Raw genomic sequence first — 24914 nt, 5'->3', positions numbered from 1 at the left:
GCTGAAGATATAAACCATCTATCTCTTATCAGTCGGCGAAAAATCGGTACATACTATTTATGTTTTGTTTCCATTGAGTGGCGATTCATGTTTGTGTTGGAGAATGATTTTTTCGTATATTTTCATGCCATATGAATATTAGTATTCAGCGGTCAAATGCAGTCTATGATATTTTGGTCAATATCTCTGGTTTCGGTTTTGACTTTGGTTTCAGTTTCAGCTGGTTTTTCTAATTACAATTTTGTGTGAAATGGTTAGGCAATGCGTATTGAAACGGCAATTATGTTTGTAATGTTGAATAAGTGAAAAAGTTCTTCCCGTATCTTGTTTGGCCACGGTGCAACACTCAGAGAGAATGCACTGGTGCATTATCATGATATGGTGGCATGGTGTTTGTACTTTTGAATGTGCTGGCCAAATTTTGATTCTAGTATTAGCTTTGATGTATTCATGGAGGTTTCGTAGAACCGCATAGAAGAAAATGCAAATACTATATTGAGAACACATATTCCATATATAATCTATGTATGAGAGCGAGAGAGCATCGAATGCGATAAAACTCGCATTCTCGCAACGAAGAAACGACGAACGAGCTATCTGGCTCTATATATTCGTGTACGTTTACACACAGTGAGCGAAAGTGGTTGTACGAATATACGGAACAACGCGACTAAAGCACATCGCCATCGCAAACTTCAAAATGTTCTTTTCTATCGATATGTTTTCCAGCATTGTTGATGCTGCTACTGCTGCTGCTGTTGCTGTATGTATTTTACGAAATTTCACAAAATTTGACACACACAAGGCAAAAGCAACAGAGAGAAAAACGCCATGAACAAAACACTACACGGGGGAAAAAGCAAAGAAAAATAAAACCCCATCAACTCAAAGTGCATGGCTTATGCACGTTCACTGTTCTTTGGGAAGCACTTTCAGTTTTTCGGCTACACAAACAACCAATGCAACATATCTATCTGATATGCTAGAGCGCTCGTTCGTTCGTTCGTTGGTTTGTTCGATCGTATGCTTGAATACGAGAGCGAAATGTACGACCAGAAAAAGTGCGAGCCTTCCCAGAAGCAACGTGTGGTACCCAAAAAACAATGAACGTACATTCACATCACTGTTGTGTTTTACTTTCGTCGTCGTTGCCGTCCTCGTCATCGTCGTCGTCGTCGTCGTAGTCCTCCTCGTCGTCTATTTTCCTTCTCTCTGGCATCGCTGTGTATGTGCGATTTAAGTCGTTACAATACATCCATCCATCCATTTTCCTATAACATAACTATAAATATAACAGGCTGCATGCTATTTCAGATAAGCGCAAGAAAATCCACCCCAAAAATAATCACGTTTCGTGTACACAGCTGAGAATGTTTGCTCGTAGCGGAAACTTGATGGTGCGACCGCGCCATGAAGTACCAAATTCATGAGAGAATTTTTGGATAAAATGGTTTTCGGGGAAAACCCTTCGATTATGAACGAACCAATTGGTCGATTTACACGAAATTTACACCGAAATTTTTCAAACTTTTCCCATCACTTGTCACAATTTGAACGAGACAAATCGATGCACGCGTTCACTGAATGCAATAGAAAAAGTTCAATCGTCTCGATCTGGTTGCTTTGAATTTTATTGTAGTTTTTTATGGGCCAACGGCATTTCGTTCGTCATGAAAAATCGTATTTTTTGTGCACGCTAATGGATCGAGTGAAAATTTCTATTGGTTATGGGGCGAAAATAGCGAATTGTGAAGGGAATGGATAGATGCACCGTTGTGACGGCGTGATGGTGGTGATACAAGAGAGAATTTTCAAACGCGAGGCAAGTGCGCGCGGCAAGTGGAATAGCGTATGAGAATGATAGGCAAAACTGAAAGGAAAACGAAAAAGGAACAAAAAAAACGGTGTATAATACATAGTGTTGTCGTACGCACATTGGCGGTAGACGACGATGGCGGCGGCGGTATGGACGGCGAACGGACGGTGAGGATGAGAGATTGAAGTCGAAAGAAAAACGAAGAACACATGAAAAGATTTTCAGCTAGCATGTGAACCGGAGAGTAAATGAAAGATAGAGAAAAACGAGGCAACGAGAATAAAAAGTGACAAAGAAGAAAAAACACGCACACAGAAAAGAAAAATGCTGAACATTGGCAAGGCAATAAGATGAACGAAGGAAGAAATGAACGAGTGATGTGAAAAAACAGCCAACGAAGCAACGAAGCAACCAGCCAGCCAGCCAGTCAGCCAACGCAACTGACGATGATGGTAAGGTATTCCAAATTGGAAAGTATAGTGCTAGTCTGGCTTCCACCGCTGCTATGTGAATGAAGGGAATGTGTGTCGCGATAGCTTTTCCTCAGCTGCAAGAAAACGCTGCCAACGAAAGAAAATGGATCGTATGGAATTATAAAATGAACACACGTAACGGAGAAGAATGTTTTTGCTTGAGGGGTGGAAAACCCGGCGAAGCAACAGAAAAAAAACAACGACATGATGTAGAGAAGAGAGAAAAGCCTGCGCCTGATTTTGAATTTTTACTAAAAATTTCCTTTAAAATTCGAGCGATAACTTATTTCAGACAGTTTGGGCAAAAGGTATATTTGCGTTGCCTCTGTTTGTGCAGAACCGACTTTGCAAATTGGTGAATAAATAAAATCCACACGTTCGCTGCTTGCCTCATGTAATGCATTTTTCTAATGCTACCACTTTTCGATGGACCCATACAAAATCGGGAGCTTGTTGAGGCTCTCAGAGATAAAATAATGCCATGTTTTTTTCCACTTTTCAGGATTAAAAGAAACTTCCAATTTCACACTCATAGCTTGTATTAGTTATTTTAAATGAATCGAAACCATAGTAACTCGAAATCTTCAATTATTGCGATTCATTTTTTGAAAATTGAAAACTAAATTTCGTCTGTTTTCTGTTATTACGTGTATTTCTAGCGTTTTTGTTTTGTTCAACAATGCAGTTCATGTTTTGAATAGCATATTTCGTTCTAAAACAAAATCAACCACAAAAACTCGAAAACTCGAAAACTCGAAGACGAAGCGCAGCAATCTTGTTTCATTTGCAGTGCCTTTGTTGTTTGTAAAAAGAAATCCGAATGTTCAATACATGTATATCTTGAGTTCAATGTTAGAAAACGATAGAGTATAGTAACAGAGCAACAAACACCACTATCCACGTTCCGTTTCTTTCAAAATTTCTTTGATTCAGCTCTTTCGACGATACGCATGTTTTTGAAAAATAAGAAAAGAAAATACAGAAGCAGAGAGAGAGAGAGAGAGAGAGAGAGGGAAGAGGGAGAGAGCTATAGCTAGGAAAAGCGAACAAAGTGCCTCGAGCACAAAAAGTGTTTTAGATAGATGCAGCGAAAATGTTTGTAGAAAATAGAGTTGTATGCACAACACTGCACAGTGTATAGATAAATTTACCTAGAAGTGAATATATCCTTCACGGCGAATTATTTTGGATTTTTCAAAATTTCAATTCATCTTCAAGAATGAAGAAACGGTAATTTCGTGTTGTGTGTATCGCAGGAAAAAACAACCACGACAAGTTTAACTTCATGCACCGTATCGAATATAATCCGTGTAAATAAATAGACGGCACGGAATGTTGAATGGTTTCGGTGTACTCATGTGATATGCGATACGCTAGTTTGCATGAGCTGTGAAACGTAGTTAGTTCGATAGTCATCATAAAATGCGTCAACCCAATCCAATTCAGTCCGATACATCACAGAGTTGAGCGTTGATGAAGAAAAAAAGTGTGTTTGTACTATCAAACGTTGTCAGAAAATGCTATACTTTATTGTTCGACTCATTCTTTCAGCATTTACGATGGGTTTCTTCCTTTCTAATCCGGTTTTAAAAGATTTTCTTTTCGGTTATATACAAGGGGACCGATGTGATGATTATTTCAATGCTGATTTTGAAACCCCCCAAAATGAGAAGCAATGCAAAAAATGCATCTCAACTCAAAAATAATGGCATTCAATGCCAGCGCCAATGAGTCAAATGGTTATAATTGCCATTTTTGACAACTAAACAATTGTCTTTTTCTCTTATATTGGCTTCACTATCACAGCGTCTGTAGTCTTAGTGCTTGTACGAAACTAATAACAGAAAACTAAATTATTTTGCATTGGTTGTCATTTTTAGAGCATCAAATCGATTACTGTTTATCCCCTTGGTTATATATGAAACGACGGTTGTGTAACATTCATTTCGATGCATTCCATTTTGCGTGTAATGTTGAGCAGGCCCAGAAATACGTACTCATCGGGTACGAGTGAACAAAACAAAATGATGAATAAAAAGGGAAAGAACTGCTTTCCGTTCTCCCACTTTGACTATTATTTTGGGAGATATGCTTCTTTCCAAAGTAATTCGTGAGTCGTTTCGCAACTTGCCCGTTTTTCTACGCTCTGTATTGGCATCAAAGCATAGGGAACGAAATAACATGTACCCGAAGATCTCGGCAAAGGACGAAATTAAATGAAAAATTCCTCATTAGGAAGATGGAACTTGAAACAGAAACGATTTATGTGTGTTTCTCATTGGAATTTTGATGAAAATGGACGCATTTGTTCAGATACCCGTGGATAAGTGAAAATTATCAAAGCTGCATAAATAGTATAAAAAATCACAGCGCTTTCGTCTTCTTGTTCGAGTGAAACTCTCCAAAGACTCTAGTAAATTATTATTAGTGTCGTATTTTGCATTCTCATTTGTTAAATTACATCACCCCCCTTTGGCTAAGAATAACTGATATGGCACACAGCTCCGGCTGCGTTTCTGCTCATTTTCTATTTAGTTTGCAATTGGAGAAAATTGTGAAATTGATTATTTTCCAGTGTGAACACAGTGCGTTTAGTTTTTTTTTTATAAATTGAATATATTGTTCGGAGAGTTGGTTTATTGCTGTTCAGGGACTGCGTACACCGTACATATCATACGCACTTCTATACATCATCGAAAGTTATTATGGACTATTGCTGAACAACATCAAATTGGTTCTCCAAAAAATGTTGTGAGAAAAAATCGTCGATACGGCGAGGCACAGCAATACAAAGCAAGGACACATTTCACACTAGCCGAAAAGACTAAACACGCAACACTGTTGAATGTGATGTTGAAAACAATAAAAAAAAGTGTTGAATGCAAACGAAATAGAAATCAACATCCCGCGCTCTATCCAAACAAGTGATGAAACACATAACAGAACAATCAAATTGAAGACAATAACAAACGAAATCGGCACTGAAGTAAAACTCGGGAGAAAGAGAAAGAGAGAAAAAAGTGTTGCTACAAAGTTTTCCGCTTTTTATTGAGAAAAACTTTTCCGTTTTTTTCGATCATTTTATCAAACTCGTTTGTTTGTTTTTTTGCATACTGGTGGGTGGAGAAAGAGAAGATGAGAAAATTTGAACACGGGGCCGAAAGCAACGAAAAAAACAAAACTTCTTTTCAACACCGACTACTGATAAAGTCTTCACTAGAGAAAAAGATAAACAAAAGGAGAAAGAGAACGAGTCAACATTCCGTGTAAACATTTAAAACAATCATGTTCAAAACAAGCAGGGTTGCCAAAAGTTTCAATTCGAAAAAGAAGAAAACTGCGACAGGGACGATTCAAATGCAAATTTGTTTCTGATGTAGAAAACAGTTATCTGAATTGCTGTCATAATCTCATTCATAAGGTGATATTTTGAACCAATAAACCTTTTGTGTACTTGCCAAAAAAAAAGTTTTTTTTTCACATGCTTTCATTAATGTATGTTCTTTATTGATACATTTTATTTACATGTTATTGTAATGCTTATTCAGATCGAAGTAAATATACTGATGACACAAAAGTTTTTTTTTGTTCGAATATTACTATGAAGTGGGCAATGTACTATACGGCGTATAGTACTACGAGCAAGAAAACACAGGTGAAATTTCCCGCTGGAACTGATTGCAGAAAACAATGCTAGTGATGATGGTGATGTGTTGTTGGTAACATGAATTTAATATATGCTTTAGCAAATGTATGAATCTTCTGTGCATGGGCATTGAATGGCGAGCGTAACATGTTTTATGCGTCTATGTGCATGAAAGAGATTGTTAAAATGTGCCAACGCCGCCGCCACCACCACCATTGCCTGGTGGCGATGGTGGTGCCTGCAAACGAAATAAGAATGTGCACATCAGTGGTAACGGCAGCGACAGCAGCAGCCCAAATGAATAATGTGTCTTATGGGAGCAAAAGGGTATTTATATTGCCAGCCAATACATTGTTATCTATTCGCTCAGGCGAGTGAATAAGTAAAAATTGCGAGCGAACGATGACGGTGGAGTCGACGAAGGCGGTTAGCGCAAATTCGACTCATTCTGGATTTGGGGGTATGGAATTTTTCAACAAAAAAAGACGCATTCTCAGCATTAGAATTTGACTAAAGATAAAAACGGAGAGCAACAACAACAGCAACAGCAACAACAGCATCAGGAATATCGACTAAAGCATCAGCTAAAATGTGATTGAACCGACACTCCATGAGACTCATCCCAAACTCGGCTCTGCTCAGTGTTGCCACACATGTATACATATATGTATATAAGTAAGTTGATGCGAAGCCAAACTAAGCGACAAGAGATCCTTGATAGGGTTGCTTGGATACTATATTCTCTTTCGGTTTATGTGCGTTGTGTACGAGCAGAGCATACATATGCATGGTTGTTTGCGTGTTTCTTCCGTAAAATGTATAAAATATATTTTCAATACACGCTCCGGTACTATCGCTCTGCGATTTCCATATGAAACCATTTTTGGTATTAAAGCGAGAGTATCGCTCGTTCTATTCGCTTTTCTCTTCGATTTGCTGCTGGCTCACGTACATCAAGAAGAAAAGGCATACATGTTTCGAGCAACTATGAACTCTATATCGACCATTCCACACGAAATCGACCAAGAATTGGATCGACCATCTCAGAATTGGCTGAAAATTTGCACGGAGTCTGGTTTTCGGTAGAAAATGAGAAAACCACAATGTTAGGGCTGTAAGTGGCCTACATTTCCGAGTTCACCCAGTGTAAATTTGTCGGAAAATTGAAAAAATCGAAAAAATTAGTTTGCGTCAACTGAAAACTAACTGAGAAGTAGTTGACACATTGCCAAGCCACTGGTATTGGGGCCAAGGGGGAAATCACTCAAAAGTAATACCAAATAGAAAAGTAATACCTCAGTTATTTCTAGTAATACCTCTGGTATTACTTTTGATATTTCTATGAAAAAAGTAATACCGAAAAAAAGTAATATCCAAGTAATACCAAGTAATACTGATCAATAGAAGTAATACACCTGGTATTTCTTTTGATTTGTACGGAAAGTAATACCAAGTAATACCATTTATGTAAAAGTAATACCTAAGAGTGATTTGCCCCTCGATTGGGGCTCTCAAAAATCGGTATATTTTTGTTTGTTTCGTTAAAAAATAAAATCCATTTACATTGGAAAACAGAAGAAGGCATTTTTGAAGTAAAAAAAGTGATTTGCTGCATGTAATATTACGAGTTGAAAACATAAGCTGGAACAGGGTCATTTTTTGAACTTTTAGACCAATCAGACAAGATTGAAATAAGTCTAAGCAGTTTTCTCAGATCAAAATGTCGTAGGATGGCATTTTTGACCATTTAGCCCAGAAAAACGCTTAAAAATGAGATATGATTCACCTTCCGAGGACAAAAAAAACGATTTTGGTGCTAAGGCCAAACTAAAAACGATGGTATTACAGAGGTTTTGAACTGTCTGTTTTGTGCGGCTCCACATGGGCTATCTTTTGACGTAAAGAAAACGTGCCGAAAAACCCCACTCTTTCGGGATATTTCTCTTTTTATACTTTGAACCCATTTTTGAACCCATTTTTGAAACTATTTTTGAACCCATTTTTCATACTTTGACCCCAATGGGGTCAAAGGGAGTAGGTGACTTCGCGGTTTTTATAGCCCCATCAATTCTCTTCCCAACGGTACCAGTGGCTTGGCAATGTATCAACTACTTCTCAGTTAGTTTTCAGTTGACGCAAACTAATTTTTTCGATTTTTTCAATTTTCTGACAAATTTACACTGGGTGAATTCGGAAATGTAGGCCACTTACAGCCCTAACATTGTGGTTTTCTCATTTTCTACCGAATTCAAGACTCCATGCATATTTTCTGCCGATTCTGAGATGGTCGATCCAATTTTTGGTCGATTTCGTGTGGAATGGTCGATATGTATATTCATATTCGATAGGCAATTTACACTTTACACCATGCCATAAATTAATGAATAGGTAGGTATATTTGAATATTTTGGAAGTATCATTAAAACGCTTACATGCGGTAACATTATCAAAAACAGCAGCAACAGCAAGAACAAAAAAAAGAAGAAATAAACGATGAAGTGGTAAAAAAGCAGCACCTGTGTTAATACATCAAGAGATTACTCAAAATAGAAAATTTTTTAATGGAAAAATAGTTTCCGAAAAATAAACGAAAACTCCCAAAAAAAGGAATTTATTTCTAGCTTCGTTCAGTGTTTTCCTTGGTTTCATGCTGTCAATTCACACGTGGATGCAATAGATTGGGATATGGTTCTACTTTGTCCCTCGTTTATACAACATGGACGACATAAGCATGCCCATTCCAGCAAGACAAATAAACTACACAAAAGATTGATACTTTCGAGATTCAAAACGCATGATGGTGGAAATTTAAAATAAAATCAATGATTAAAATTTAGATATATTTCCTGTTTGAACTTACCTTTCATAGATTCTCAGAAATTACCTAAAAACTCCAAATTATTTGTTGGATTCTCGGTTGAATTGGTGCCCACTGCCTGAAATATCAACTTATCATTTCACAGAGTACAATTATTTTTATTCAAAAATTATGTATTTATATTTGTTTTTATTTTGCTTTGTAATAAACATTCAATCGTGATGTTGCAATGAATTGGTTTCATTTTTCTTATTATTGCAATGGATGAATATGAAAATCATATTAATTAATATATCAAATCAAAAAAAAATTTCTCATAGCAATCTGATTAAATTTGACTATGAAATCAATTGTATCAGTTCTCTATACATTTGAAAAAAAAAATTGTTTCGTTGGCAGTAATTGAATATATCAAGATATTCTGAATCAAACTGCATTTTGTGAGCAGTTTTGGTGGTTGTTTTTGAAAATGTATGGACAATTTATATTTTCATTGTGTTTGTGGTGTTATTAGAAAAAAACGTCCTTGTCTAATGAAGATCGTTGTGTTTATCCGGTCGAGTTGACAATTCGGAGCAAGCGGACTTCAGATACGTATTAAATGGGGAACTGTCAATTGTTTAAAAACTCGACGATTAGCTAACGGCAACAATCAATGAAATGTTGTGTTGACAATGAGGGCAAATTTTTAACAACATTTTCTATTGACCGTACGTCATTTGTTTTAGGCTAGAAAAATTAAAGAAGAAAGAAGTGCTGTAATTATTTATAAAACTTCATCAAATGCTTTGTTCTTTCTAGAGACTTTTTGTATCATTAAATTATCATTGAACTAACACAGCGAATCGTGTAAACGGGCCACTGTAAAAATAAAAACAGTAATTTTTTCCCCAGGACAATCAATCCATCATTGCAAGAAATATCGTGAAATAAATAAATAAATTAAGAATTTGCATGAACTCTAAAAACCTGGGGTTGATGTACATTACAAATGAGTCATCAATGTTTGAATGCATCGCATCCACAATTCTGTCTAATAAATGAAATTGTGTTTGGGTATGTGTGTGTGTGGGTGTGGGAGGATATTCAAGTTCAGTCATGCTTGCCATTTTCCTTGCTTTTTATTTTGTAAACCGTTGTCATATTTTCGTGATTGTACCTAGGTGCCTTCAATCGCAATGCATCCAAATATTTCAAATCGATAAGTTTTTTTTATTTCTCTATAAAAACAATCACGTGCTGACAATCGCACATGAAAATAAATATAAATCGAAAGTGATTTGGTTGTATTGTGTCTTAATAAAACATTTATCATATGCATATAATTTGATAGCAATCAAATGTCCAAGAAAATTTGATCCACTTTGATTAAACGATATATACGTGAGTGTCTTATGTTTGTTTCCTTATTTCCATTTTAAAATTTGATTCATTTCTTGTCAGTAATAGCAATAATATTATAATTATACGTCAATGGATGTATTCTATTTCCCTTTCCTATTAATGTGCTCGATTTAATTTATAAATTGATTTAAAAATGCATTCCATCAAGAATTTCTTTTCCATGGTGTCTCTGCGTATCGTATGCAGATTGTTTTAATTTTAATAAAATAATAATTAAATTTTATCACGCACAATTTTTTTTTCCTCTCACTTCTATCTTTCGGCTGTGTGTCATTCCATCCCGTATCAGCTAGCTTTTGACATCACGTGTCGTCGTTATTATCGTTGCCATCGTCGAAGCTATTCGGCTCTAGCTGACATATTCTCCAAGTAAAAGAATGAATGCCAGCCTGGGCTGCTGTCAACAAACACTGCTGCTCCATACCGCTTCGGTTTATCGTTCTTTCGTTCGCTTCATCCTTAATCAACGCAACGTTTTGGCATTTATCAATACAAACAAGTACATCGTCGGTCTAGGCAATTCATTGGCCGCCCACCCACTCATGCACCATATAACAGTTTTTTACAGATACGTATTTTCATAAAATACAAATGCACCGCGTGAGTGTGGCATCATCTCACTTCGGCAATGTGTCGGCGAAGTTGTGTTTCTTCTTAACTTGTTTTCTTTCTAATGTGGATTTGCGCTGTTGCTGGGCGCCTCCTTTGATTCTCATTTCCAAGCCCAACAGAACAGTGTACACATTGCTACAGTGTTTGAATGTTCAATTCCGGTATTTTATCGGTACCGATATTTATGCTGATATTTTTTTTTATTGTTGTTGCTATTTTTGCTGTATTCATTCACACTCGGTATTATTTCTTAGTTCGTGTTTTATTTCTAACTGCGTGAATCATTACTTTCACTATAGCTTTGTTCACTTGACTCTCGTCTTGAGGTGGCCGATGTCATTTGTTTTGGTTTGTATTCGGTGATGACAACCGTCACCGAGTTAACGGTAACTTCACGCGTCTGGGCCGAGGAGCGATCGACGTTTGTTAAACGGGCCGGATACTTTTTGTGTTTTGTCTTCGAACGTGACATTTTTGGTGGTTTTGGATTTGTTGTGTTTGTGCCATTTGGAACACCCGATGCACCAGCTTGCTGAGCTACTAAGGCCGAGTTAAGGCGAGGTTTTCGCGTCGATGTACCTATTTATGTACAGTAGGAGAATGCAAGAGAGAGAGAGAGAGAGAGAGAGAGAGAGAGAGAGAGAGAGAACGAGAGAAAGAGACAAAATATAAATATTCAATGTGAAAATGCTAACGGAAAATTCTAATTATAATCAGTTGCTACGCATGTCGGTGAATGCTCAATATTTGGATATCAAACGAAAGAGGAGATTGTTTGAAAAAATTATCGATTTTCTGGAAAGTGAATCGCCGCTTTCGATGTACTTTGATTGTAGAATGAATCGGATGAATAAGCAAAATTCATTTAGTTCATTGTGTATCATTCAAATGATGCACTGGTGGAAATGAAATGAAAGCACGTAGAAAAGGATTTCACTTATTTTTATTTTGTGCACGCATTTGTCGTTCAATAGAGATAAGTTGAAAGCTGAACGAGAGCAATGACACCCCGTTCATCACCTCCGTGTTTTATTGGTTCTGTCACAACGAAAATATATACACACTTTGATATTGAACGCTTGAATCCACTGAACACACACACTGAATGCATAAACAACTTTTTAAGCATTAAAATTAGAGTAATTTTGATTGTTCAACACTATTTTGGCCAATTTGTTTGTTTTGAAAACTTGTACTGAAAAAAAAGCCCGAAGAAAAATTCTTCTGTGGAAAAATCAAAATACTTGCCTTTTCTGACGTCGCAAAGTAGACACTTGAAGGCTTCAGCCGAATTTCGATAAGTACAAACACTACAATCCCAAAAATTATCCTCTAACACTTTCGATTGACGTTTTTGACGACGAATTGGTGATTTTTTATGATCCATTTCGATAATAAAACTATCGCGAAAGAAATTATAAAATCGCGACGTTCTGACATTGTTAGGCGGCCATATTGAAAATTGCTATACATATGCACGACAACGATGGCAAAAGCAACAACAACAACAACGACGACGACAGCAGCAACGGCAATCGATACGTCAGGCAAGACCGAGCGAGAGAGAGAGAGATAGAATGAAAACGACAACGACTGGATGTATGCAATTGGAATGTGTTGGTCGGTTTTTATTATGGGATACACACTTGTTTTTATTGAAAAATTGTGCAAATCTTCGTTTTTCTCGTTTGTCAAATCAAATGATTTCTTAAATCAACCACAAATTTCTGTTTACGTTCCACTCTTTTCAACTGCTGCTCTTTCTTATCTTTTCCATTCTCTTTTGACTCGGTTGCCAAATACACAAAAATATTTACTTCGTTACTTCGACTGCTTGCTCTCTCAGCATATACATATTGAAATTGGATTGGAGTGAAACAAGCGAGTGTATATACTGAATCGGGCTTGTTTATGTGTTAGTGCAAATGTGCCGGTCTCGTGTATGCGTGTTGTACGATGTGAAAAAAAACGCCACATAATACTGCTTCAGCCATGGCAGCAACACAGACAAGCACATACAAACACGAACACGCACATATACGCACATACACATACACATACATATCCATCACATTCGAATGTGATGTCGCTATACCCAACAATGTATATACATTATACAAATATATGTATAGATGTTTTTATAATTCGGATTTTCGAATGAATGGTTGGTTGGTTGTACTGAATGCAAGCTCAGCTAAACAACGACGATGACGACGACGACGATGAGCTTTGCAAAAATGCTCTCTCCATAAAAGAAACTCCATCCTTCTAAATTGAAACTCCACGCCGTAATGGAAATTAAAATAAATGCTTTCAATTTATTGTAAAAGTTTGCGTTCACAATTTACTTTGACATGTGTAACATTGACACGGTATTCATGTTTCATCCGCAGGGAAGCGCCTTTTTTCGACGGAAACTAGAATCAGATGTCAAAAAGTGTTTTTGATCCATTTCCTGTGGCTGTTCGCCGTCCTGAGTCATTTTCGAGTTGCATGCAAATATTTATAACAAGCATCAAATAGAAATTTCCATGAAATACATACATGCTGTGGCCCTGTGGCGGCATAAACATGAACATGAACAACACGCAATGCTATTCTTGAAATTTAAAATGATGAAAAAAAAACTGTAGAATGTAGGAACAAATTTAAAACGCTGGCTATGCAGTTCGGATAGCATGGATCGAAGAAGGTAAAAAAATTCATTGGCCCAAATCAATCTGAGGTCGAAATTTGCATACTACTGCAGACTGCAGTAAAAATGAACATCACTCATTGTTGAACAAAAAACGTGAAAAATAACAATATCTAATACTTACGATGAATGAATAAGAATGTTTTTGGAGCTGTAGCTATTGCAAAACCAAAGAAATTACTAGATTTTTTTATTGCGTTTTGTTCTCCTTTTTGTTAACGTTAGTACAAAAAAAATAAGGACACAATACATACATAATGTCATATATGTTTTGAGCCTATTGATGTAGGCCCTCAACATTGTGTAGAAATCTTTTTCAATGAATTGTATTTCAATCGATGTGAATTGGTTTTCTTGAATTCCAAAAAGTTAGAATAGGCACGATTCTGCAATGAGATTGTTTAAATACATATGAAACGGAGTACAGAAGGAAAGAACATGGCATTTTTTTAAATGACAAAAAAAATGACAAAAGATCATTTAATTTGCACGTCGAATGGTATTCGCGAATAAAAGGCATATGTTCATTTGAGCGTCACGGTGTTTTTTCTCCTTTTATTTTATTGCGCGCTCAATGAAAACAAAAAACGACTGACGACAAGAACTTGAACCATTACATTTTAGATAATTTTTTTTTCTTTTATGATCAATTCCGTTCTTCGAACTTGTATTAATTCCATTTTTGACGTGCTTACTATGCTACTCTCTTATGGAGTGTTTCAAAAAACGCTACATGGCTCAGTGCAGCTGAAGAAGCAGAAGGAAGAAAAAAGAAATCGATGCAGGGTTGTTTCTAAATGAATTCGATGGATGGATGGCGTTGTGAGTGAGAGAGGGAGAGTGCTGAAGGAAATCAGAAATTAAAAAAAAACTATATATATAAAGAGAAGACTGAAGAATGAAGAATACAGAGAGAAAGAAATTCAAGAAAAATAAAAAAATCAAGCACGATAGTGCGTCGGATGAGATAAAACCCGATGTACGTACTCGTATTCGATATTTATGTAAGACAGTGAGCAGAAATACGCTTGTACATTCACAATTTTAATACCATGTCTCCATGTATTAATGTTCGCCGGATGATTTATGTCATTCGAAAGGGATCTATCTGTCTGTTGCTGTTGTTGTTGTTGGTGTATTTTTTTTTCGTTTCAACTATAGTCAAATATTGCAGTGTACGCGCGTTGAGAGAATTATTTTAATGTCGGAAGAAACAAAGAAACATCCGAAGACGACACATAAAAAAATCGGCAATGAACAGCAACAACAGAAGCAGCAAGTACAGAGAGAGAAAACAACAACCAAATGAAAATAAATACACTCGCTCACTCACTCATACTTGCGTCCATGCTGTATTATATAGTAGTCGTTCCCAATCGGGCGGCATGCATTTGCCAATTGAATGGAGCAGGCTCTTCGAGACATTCGAACACTCATCTTTGGCTTCTTGCTTTCATCTTTTGTTTTGTGTGTTTGGCTTGTTTTTCTCGCTCATAGAGGCAATATGGAATGTGATTTTTCGAAAAGAGATGTTTTCATTTTCATTAATGTTTTTTGCTGTCGATGTCACTCTCTGTCGAACTCAGATCGCTTCAGGCCCTGCTACTTGTTTTTTTTTTCTAATGTTTCAGTTTCATTGTTCAACGGCCGTTTATTCCCATTGTTCTCACACCTTTTAGCTTCGTCGTCGTCGTCATCGTCATCGTCGTCGTCATCATATGCGCATTCATTGCAAACCGCTCATACTTTCTCAGCCAAACACACAAAGCACACACTGCTGTGGATCTGTTTATTTTTCCCGTTGTTCTTTTCCATTATCAGTTACTTGATAAGAGAAAAGTTTTCGTCGTTGTCAACGTTTTTCTTTTCGACATTCGGCATCTCGCGTTGTTACAGCAATGTTCGGCTCCATTCCAAATACCACACACATCAGACCGAACCGCACCATACCACACCACACCACAGCACACCACATCACACCACACCGTGCCACATTCTCGACCCCAATGAGAAAAATGTAAAATGACGTTCGCTCATTTGGTATCACATAAACACAATACAACTCAACAAAAACCAACAAGAGCCCTGTGTGACTACGGCCAACGGACGCGCACCAGCAGCAACAGCAGAAACCACGAAATATATTCACGATAAACTTATCAGTTGTACAAAACAAATATTTGTCTTCATCACACTGGTAAAAACTGTGGAGTTTGCTCATCGAGCAACAGTGCTGAGCAACAGCAACAACAACAAAAAATAAATTCATTGTTGTTCACATTTTTAAATAAATGTTTGAATGTTCAAACTATAATATTCAGCATTGAATCCCAACTCAAAGACCCTATTGGATCAATTTTGAATTATGCGTATTCTACTCATGCTTCTATCCGTTAATGGCACCCAAATCTACCGACCAACGCAACACAAACGTGGTGTGTGGAATTATTATTAAGTTAAATTTTGATGCCATTTTGCATATTGTATTAAATATTTTTTTACAGCAGGACGTACAACTGTCATCACTTCCACGACCAGCATTTAAAAAAATGTTCTACATGTGTGTGTTCTTCTCTACGCGCTGATTGAAGTAATAATGAAATATGATATGCAATAAATTTTTGAATATCAGCCACTTGCTGCTGCTGCTGCTGCTGCTTATGCATATATATTTGACCAAAATCGCGATTGTACATGCAAAATTATGGCGGCGAAAATAACTAATTGAAATATTGACCGTATTTACAGAATATTTTTTCCCCGTATTTTCTCACTCTTTCTCTCATCACCCCTCCTCTCTCCCCGTGGTCGAACAAAGCTTTGCCGATAAATACGCGCCATTTTTCATTAATACCGATGCCAGAGAATATATGCATGTGCATTTTGCATGTGTATTTTAAATGATTTGAATCGCAATTGGGCCAAAAAACTGTGGCAATTTTTTTCTGTTCACAATGCCTCGGGATAAGGAGCGGTTGGTCTTGCTGGTGACTGGCAAAATTTTCGAATAGGATTATAAATTTCGTCGATCTAATATGGTGCATACAGGCTGTGCTCTTTCTGCAAATGCGTCGCATTCATTGTAAATATATCGAAGAATGTGAAGAGGTCTACTGTACGTGATGACGATGGGCTAGGCAGCAAGCACAAGCGCTCATTTCCCATTTTACATATATTGTATATTTAAAATAAGTGCAAAAAACTGGAATGTACCTCTAACATTATCGCATTGCTTGGGCGTGTATTAAATGCATTTCCATTCGTTTGATTTCGTTTTTATTTAATTTTATGTACACATTACATATGAACTGCTGAGAATATTCCTTGAACAAGTGTCGATGCTTAGTTAAATGTGGAAATTGGAAAAAGTTGTATGAAATAGCGGAACAAGTGTTGTTATAATCACGGCTTAAAAATCCCCGAAAAAATTATTTTTATGTACTACTTTTGCGTACAAATGTTTCAAGATTGATATTCAACAACGCATCCAAACACGTCCACCAAATATTCTCAGCAGTTCATATGTATGAAATTATTTTTTTGTGTTGTTGTTGTTGTTATCTCTGGTCGATAATTTTATGTTTGCACAGCGTTTTTCCGGCTTTGTTTGCACTCAATTTTTCTCTGCCATTTGAATCGATGCACCCTAATGTACAATGAAATAGTGTTCAAATGGCGTAATATAACAGCACGCTCCTTGCAAAGAGCCGATTTTTTGCCGTTGCATTTTATTTAATATTGTTTATCTCGTTTCTCCAACATTTTGGCCATATAAGCATATCACGCACGCACGCATGCACATACAAATTTTACCTTTAGATAAATTAAATATTAACAAAAATGAAAATATGAATAATTTATGTAATTTGTAAAAATCACGGCATATTTTCACTCATTTAAAATACGCAATGCGTTAATTTAGATTGAGTTTAACGCCAAAAATAATGTTTTCTTTTCGTGGGCATGGAGTAATACTCCATAGGAGTATTTTTTTCCATATTCAAAATGAAAATTGTAAATTCATTCTGGCAAAATAAAAACGTACACATTAGGATTTATATTCATCCAACAGCAATGAATGTATACACATGTGACTATAGTCACCGCTGAGGAGAATTTTTGGCCCCATTCTTGGCACGGAAGTTTTAGGAATGAATCGGGATACTTGTGAATTTTCTTTAATTTCGTTCTAGAATTTAATTTGTAGCAGTTTTAGTATTTGTGTGATTTTTTTGTTCGTACTCCAGATCAAACACCGGTTTCGGTTGTTGAAATTCCAAAAGATTATATTAAAATGGATGCTTTTTCGCTAAAACGTCTCACACAGCGGAAAATAGACTTGAATGAATTTCGGACGCATTCAAAAAATGAGAGAAAAACACGAAAATATGCGATGATCTATCAGTGTATTCAATGGTCGATATGCATAGAATACAAGTGTCAGAACACGAATTGTTGATTCATCAAGGTTTTATACAGCAAAAAGTGAGAAATTGCTAGTCAGCGACAACGTATTATTTTGTCTGTTCCAGTCTATTCGAAATTTAGAGAGAGCGAAACGAAACTAAATCGTTTGGGAACAAACATTCATATATAAAATTAAAATTAAGAACAGTAGAAAAACTTTTTGGCATAAAAGACGAGGTGAAAAAAGGGAATGGAATTTAGTTTGACCCATCATATCGTACGCATTTTCCCGAGTGCATTCTCTCTTATTTTCAACACACGACAAACATCTCGAGTCTGCTTAACATTTTGAGAGAGTGAGAGAGAGAAGAAAATAATTCAACATCACACAGAGAAGAGGAACATTGAGAGAAAGAATGAAAGAGAATGAGCGAGATTTACACACGGAAGACGAAAAATATAATTAAAGAACGAAAAATTAAATCGAAAAATGTAGAAATATTGAACTAGAATAGCATGCAACGCATACGAAGTGAGGCACCGTGCAATATATTTCAATGCTTTTGCGTTTGCCTTACTTCGAACATTTTCTGTACATGTATAATACCATCCATCTTTCTGGCTGCTGCAATTGTAGCCGCTATGCGTTTAAAATGTATACATATATATATATATTCCGAGGAACTGTATTCATATATATACTTATACTCACGCTCACACTCACACTCTCATACATATTCACTGAAACATACAAACACACGTACTCTTATTCGCTCACATTCAGTCGATATAAAAAACAGACATACAGTAAAATCAAAATGAATCGATATGCGAAAAATAGTTGACTTGCAGATCTGCACATTTATCAAATGAATGATAAAAAATCTATAAACTTTTTGGAAAATTGTGACAATAAAATTTTGACTGTCCCATAGAAAAACGTGGTCGTGATATAAAAATTATGGTTGTGTAAGAAATAGCAAGCTAGATTCACGCTCCCGTTAATGTTTTCGACTTGTTAAAAAAATGTTGGTATAAAAATGCCAACAAGTAAAGTATTCCGCCATATAGTCAAAGTCAATGTAAGAACCGACTTTGTGAAGTAACACTGTGAATCCGCCACAGAAAGTAAACATTTCCAAGCATTGCACTCCATTCGCCTGAAAATACAATTATTTATCGGCCCTGTATTCTGTATTCCCGTTCCAATTGCCCATAAAGTATCTGAATTCAATGTACGTGGCAATGAATTTGACATTTCTCGCTACTTTATGGAGCGCTCGTCACCATCAAGTACACAGTTTTCGATAGCCGCTGAAGCATAGGCACTGTATATCGAAACTTGATGGTGACGGTCGCTCGATAAAATTCCGTATTTTTTACGCTATGCCGGTTTGGTTGCACGGAATAAAACAATTGATGGCGCGATATACACCATCAAGTTTTTGAATTATTCTCAATGTGTGCGCAGTGTTTGGAAAACAGCGGCTTGATGGAGCGGTTTTTCGTATACTTTTATTTATAGAGCTATATGTGGCGTACAGTCGTGCAATGTATGTACGAACACAGCATATGAATATCGAGTTACGAATAGTAAAATAACATTCAGAAAGAAGCAGAAGCAACGAGCGGCATGAACAAAACAGCAACAACGAAATACAAAGCAACTTGTCATATGAGCAAGTATTGGTATGGACTTGGCTCGGCTCGGATCGAATCGACTCAACTCAACTCAACTCAACTCTATACTATATATGATGTGCTCAAGTCGATGAGATGAATTTTTCGGGTTCGTATGCTTAATTCTAAAGGGTATTTCCACTGCTAAAATAATGAAACGAAGTAAAGGCTCCAAACAAACAAAATTCAACCAGCGAATACGTCGAATTTTTGCGTCAGTAGTTCACACTGCTCTGAACAAGATGAAGGGTTGATAGATAATTACTATTTTTTCTTTAACAAAATATATCACCGAATGTTTACATCAGAATGCGTGGATTTGCTATATCAAATGACTTTGAAGCGATTGGTAAATTCAAGTATTGAAATACACGTAATTCTGACGCATTTATGCTCCTCTAGTACCGATATACTATTCAAAGATCTGATGCCTGATTTTCAACCAATTCCTTCGAAAAACCTGTTTGGATCCATAATATTTTAATAATAATAATTTTTTTAGATCGTCTCCCCTGAAATGCGTTTTTGTCTTCTAATCAGCCCCAAATAAAACCACAGAAAATTTAATCGCGAAAATTAGAGAATTTATATAATATTGGGATCTTATTTCTTCTCTGTGTCTTTTTTATCGTCATTTATAAGCACACATATTTCATAGAGTGGATTCTGATGGCAACTTGGAATTTTATGGCAACGGGTATCGAAAATGAGAAGTTTTTTCTTCTCCGTTGAATTTTCTGCGCCATCCCGATATCAGACTCGAACGCTAGTAAGTTCAACAAATTTACTTCCATTGAAACAATGGCAAACACACACACACAGGGAGAGAGAGAGAGAGAGAGAGAGAAACACTTTATACAGAGAGGCATGGAACTAAAGTAAAAACAGTACGCGAGCACGCACGTACCGAATGAAAGCAACAACAAGTATTGAATATGCTGTTTATAAAACGCGAGAGAGATGCAGCACGTATATATATGTATATTTTGAACATCATCAAAATATTCCGTTGTGCTCGAGTCGAGTATGAGTGCACAAATACACAGCACACGTCAAACTGCACAACAACAAACACCGATAAGAATTTTCGTTTGCTTATCGTATCGTTTGCTTGCTAACTTGTGCCCGTGAGTGCTCCTCCGTTCATCATGAATATTCGATTCAATTCAACAGACTATTTTTGCTTTTCATGGAAAATAATTTTGAGGCTGTTCTTGGCTCTTTCTTTACTGGTTCTCAAACTAAAAACTTTATGTTCCGATCGAACAAAAAAATTGTTTTTTTTCTCTCCTTTCTGCATCCCTTTTTTTTAAATACATCTTTTGGCCAGACTAGTAGTGCTGCGTGTTGCCTCCACTTCACGAACAAAACAACAACAAAAAAACAATCGAAGATACAGCGGTGACTGTAATTTTATTGCTTTTTGCACGAAACACAAAAATCTCCAATCATATCATATTCCTATTCATTCGTCTCTAAATTGATGAGTTTGTACGTATCCATATGTGCGTTTATTTTACGTCCCAATAATTATTGAATTCTCTTTTCATGCCAAGAACGTCAATTATTAGTTATCGGTTCGAATATGAGATGCGATCTGAATAGAGTAAATCTCAAGCATAGTAAGTGATGAGTCGAATGCAAATTAGCTGCAAAAAATTTGCGATGAAATTTGGTTTTCTCTAGAAAATTTCCATGCAATATTTGTTTCTCTTCATTTAAAATGTTGTTCAAACCACACAATTGCTTGGGTTTACATACATTATGAGTGGGTGGCTTCTTTGTTATGCAAAACAAAAAATACGTTCCCTTTTTTTCATTCAAAAAATTCATCGACCTGATATATTATTGCCTCAAGTGAAGTGTTGAATTCGCTCTCGTTTAGCTCAGATTCATGAATTAACCGGTAAACTTTCGACTTTCATTCTTTTTTTTGGACATCCTTGTATCTTAATGCATGGATTGAAACAGATGAATGGAATGAAAAAACAAGACCACGACAGACAACGTTCTTGAGTTTTTAGTTACTTAATCTATTTTGTTGTTTCACAACAAACTATTTTTTGGCGCACTACATGAAATACATTTCATCAAAGTAACTTTGAAGTAATATATTTATTTGCAAAATGAATGACAAGACCTTGGTTTTATTTCTTTTTTGAAATATACTGCCTTTGGTTTAAATTAAATAAATAATATGAGCTTAGAATCTAAGCGTTTTGGAAACGTTTACCAAAGTTTATCCTGGACCGTTTGCTATAGACTACTATCAAGCATTTCCATCTTGGTTGTATGACTATTTTCGTTTTCATGTTCCTACTATTGTGATGACCTCATAATTTACGAAAAGACCCAGGCTTTTAACGAGGCGAGAACTGAAAGTTATCGAAAGTTACTGCTACTATTGCCCATTATTTATAAAAATTGTAATAGTCTTGCACACTTTTCCGGCCAAACCTCTAACAAAACCCACATTATATTCAGCCAGAGCTTGGCGGAGTTTAATAAAATAAAATAAAATCACTTCAATTCTGTCCAAGATTCAGAAAATATTATACGAAAAATTAATGTAATTTTTAAACAACATTTGATAATAAAATTTTGATTGGCGCTTCGAGATATTGTGCACTTATTTGTCGTTAGTGCACCTGTTTTAAATTGAATAAAAAATATGAGCATAAAATTCAAATTCCCCATAGTTTGTTTCATCACTCAAAAAGTATTAAGAAAAGAAAAAAAGCAGATTGGTAGCTCTACATTTCATGTAGTGCTAAAAATACAGCAAAACATAACACGTAGAAATGTGGCACTTCAGTGATGCTGACGGGAATTGTTCTTTTGATTTCAGGCGCACATGGCAAATACTTCGATAGTGATTGTTGTTTGTTCGTTTCTTTTTTTCGATAGATATTCAACGTGCCTCAAAATAACAATGCAGTGGTTCGACCAAAAAATACATAGCAATTCAAGGTAAAAACAAGAGGAGGAAGAACTGTTTTTTTTCATTTATTGGGTGTATAACTTTGCTTCCGCCGTTTTCCAACAGATGGCTCCAGCGGTAAGTGCTGGTGAAAAATATCAACTCTAAAACGTCATACGGTAAGCATTGGGCATCCGTCAACAGTTCTGCATCATCACATTTGTAAATTTTTATCTGCATCATAAATTTTATTGTGCTCAAAAATGTCCGAGTTCGTGCCAAAAAAACAGCATTTGCGGGAGCAGTTTTTTTCATACGGGAAAAATGTGAAAAATGGATTATTCTTTTATCGAGTGGACACTGGTAGTGAAGAATAGACGTTTCTCGATAGACACAAGCATATCAAACCACACTTTGATCGTGGTTACTTGTCATTATAGGGGGCGCCATAATCACTCCCTCGAAAAAGAGTGATTTTCCATATTTGCGGGGGTGGGGCAGATATGGTGCATTGGAAGGTGGTAGAAACTTATCAAAATGTTAGCTTTTATCGTTCCCAACAGAAACTAATCGGTATATACCAGATTCTGACAGCAAAATCGAAAAATTGACTTATCGCCGCAAAAAGAGCGAATTTTTGAGGAAATTTTTTAATGACTTTTTGGCTATCAAGTCCAAAATTTCTAAGAAGCTATTAATTTTGAAAATCCTTTATGCCCCGCTTTAATCTCCAGACATTGCGCTTTCTTACTACCACTGGTTTCAGTCGATTCAATATCACCTAAGTGGAGGACGGTTCACTTGTTTTCAAAAAAGTCAAAAATTGGCTTGATTCCTTTTTGGCCGCCAAGCCGACACAGTTTTTTGGGACGGAATCCATAAATTACATGAATTGTGGGGAAAAGTCATAGCTTCCGATGGACAGTACTTTGAATAAATTATATTGTACAAATTTTTCACAATAAAGCCTCAAAAATTGAAGAAAAAAATGGCGGAAGCAAAGTTATACACCCAATATTACAGTATCAACCTGTGCTCTCCACTTACGTTCCTATGGAACATTAAATGTGTACCTGTGTAGTGTGCATTCGCTCTCTCTCTTTCTCTCTCTCTCTCTCTCTCTCTCTCTCTCTCTCTCTCTCTCTCTCTTTTATTCGCTTTCGCCTCTGTAATGATGAACATATACTAATGCATCACATCGACATGCATTTATGATTACGTGGCCGTAAGTGTTACTGTGAGAACGGAGGGAATTGTTCATGAGGGACGCTAGAGACGCGCTACAATCGATGCAAAGTGTATTCCGTATGGTGAACTATGTATTTATGTACGTACGTTTGGTCGGTTGATCTTAAGGGGATGTTACGCTGCTTTTTATCAAATAGATTTTTGTCCAGCAATCTACACTTTCATATCTTAGAGACACTACACACCCCCTGTATTTACATGCATGAGGCGAATGCATCATTTTAAATGCTTAGTCGTCGAACGAAATTCAATGCACTTTGCACGCACATAGCGAAATAAACTTAGGCGCGACAGGCGTGACACCCAACGCGTTTTTCTTCTTTCTGCTTTTTTCGCTGTAATACGAAGCATTACTGCCATACGCCATACGCCGTGACAACATTACAGTTTGAAAGGGGGCACAAACGCGTTCGTAATTCAAATTCTGAAGTTTTGTTTTAAATTTAGTATTCATGTAAGAACAAAAAAGAAATTTCATCCAAATCCGTCAGTTAAGTCCAATTTCGCGGGCTTTCTCGCATTAAGAGCGGACCAGACATTGAATGAAACGCTGAACCGACAACGACCAATAAATAATTGGCATACCGATTGTCGACAAGTGACGTATCGCGGTGCTCGAGCACATCGATGTGCGATGTGCGAAGTGCAATTTTCAAGTTGAAATTATACAAATTCTCTTCATGATACGGCAATGCAGTATGTTGAATTGGCCGTCAGCGTGGCTAAAATTACAGAGTACACAAAGCAACGGCACATTTAAATTTACGCACCATACATGCGCAACACATCGAAACAGTACATGTGCAACATAATTATTTAATTGCTTCAATGCCAACAGCGCTCAGTCAGTACCTTTTTTTCTTGCTGAATTCGGTTGGTATCGCCATGTGTGTATGGATGTGAATTGTGTGGATTCTGCTATGATCGTTGGTTTATTTTCTTGTTCAGGCTTTGCAGCAGGATCAACTGGTCATGCAATTCATATATGCTTTAAATACCTATAGAAATGGGTATTGTGTGTGTATAATATTTCAACAGAGTATAGCCGTAATCGACTAAGATTCTTGTGCCTGTATCAAGCGTTAGCAAATGCTTGCTGATATTTTTTTTTATCAAATCTGATGTACGATGCGCTATGCAGTATATAGCAGGCGCTCTCTATTTTGGTATGAAGCAAGCTAAAGAGCAAAAATAT

General features: G+C 36.5%; 1 protein-coding gene across 2 annotated transcripts; it reads right to left on the bottom strand.

The window, feature by feature from the left end:
- Positions 1 to 8908: 8908 nt before the first annotated feature.
- On the bottom strand, positions 8909 to 12633 carry LOC129573620 (YY1-associated factor 2). 2 transcript variants are annotated; one of them, XM_055454408.1, is made up of 3 exons: positions 12416 to 12570; positions 12018 to 12234; positions 8909 to 11348 (listed from the first exon to the last, which is right to left on the bottom strand). In XM_055454408.1, the coding sequence occupies exons 2-3, from the start codon at positions 12154 to 12156 to the stop codon at positions 11038 to 11040; spliced, it is 450 nt and encodes a 149-aa protein (XP_055310383.1). In that variant the 5' UTR covers positions 12157 to 12234; positions 12416 to 12570; the 3' UTR covers positions 8909 to 11037. The 2 variants fall into 2 exon arrangements, with proteins under 2 accessions (XP_055310383.1, XP_055310382.1); XM_055454407.1 differs by having other exon boundaries at positions 12018 to 12633.
- Between the last annotated feature and the right edge of the window lie 12281 nt (positions 12634 to 24914).

The sequence above is a fragment of the Sitodiplosis mosellana genome, unplaced genomic scaffold, assembly GCF_009176505.1.
Source record: "Sitodiplosis mosellana isolate CC-2019 unplaced genomic scaffold, AAFC_SMos_1.0 Smas_scaffold_6102, whole genome shotgun sequence".
NCBI classification, from domain to species: Eukaryota; Metazoa; Arthropoda; class Insecta; order Diptera; family Cecidomyiidae; genus Sitodiplosis; species Sitodiplosis mosellana.
Note: the sequence above shows the minus strand (reverse complement) of the source record. Positions and strands in the feature narration are given on the sequence as shown.

Coding starts and splice junctions, on each gene's coding strand:
- LOC129573620 (XM_055454407.1), bottom strand. CDS start 12,156: ATGGATCATAAAAAATCACCAATTCGTCGTCAAAAACGTCAATCGAAA. Junction 11,349..12,017: donor ACTTTGCGACGTCAGAAAAG/GCAAGTATTTTG, acceptor GTACATAAATAG/GTACATCGACGCGAAAACCT.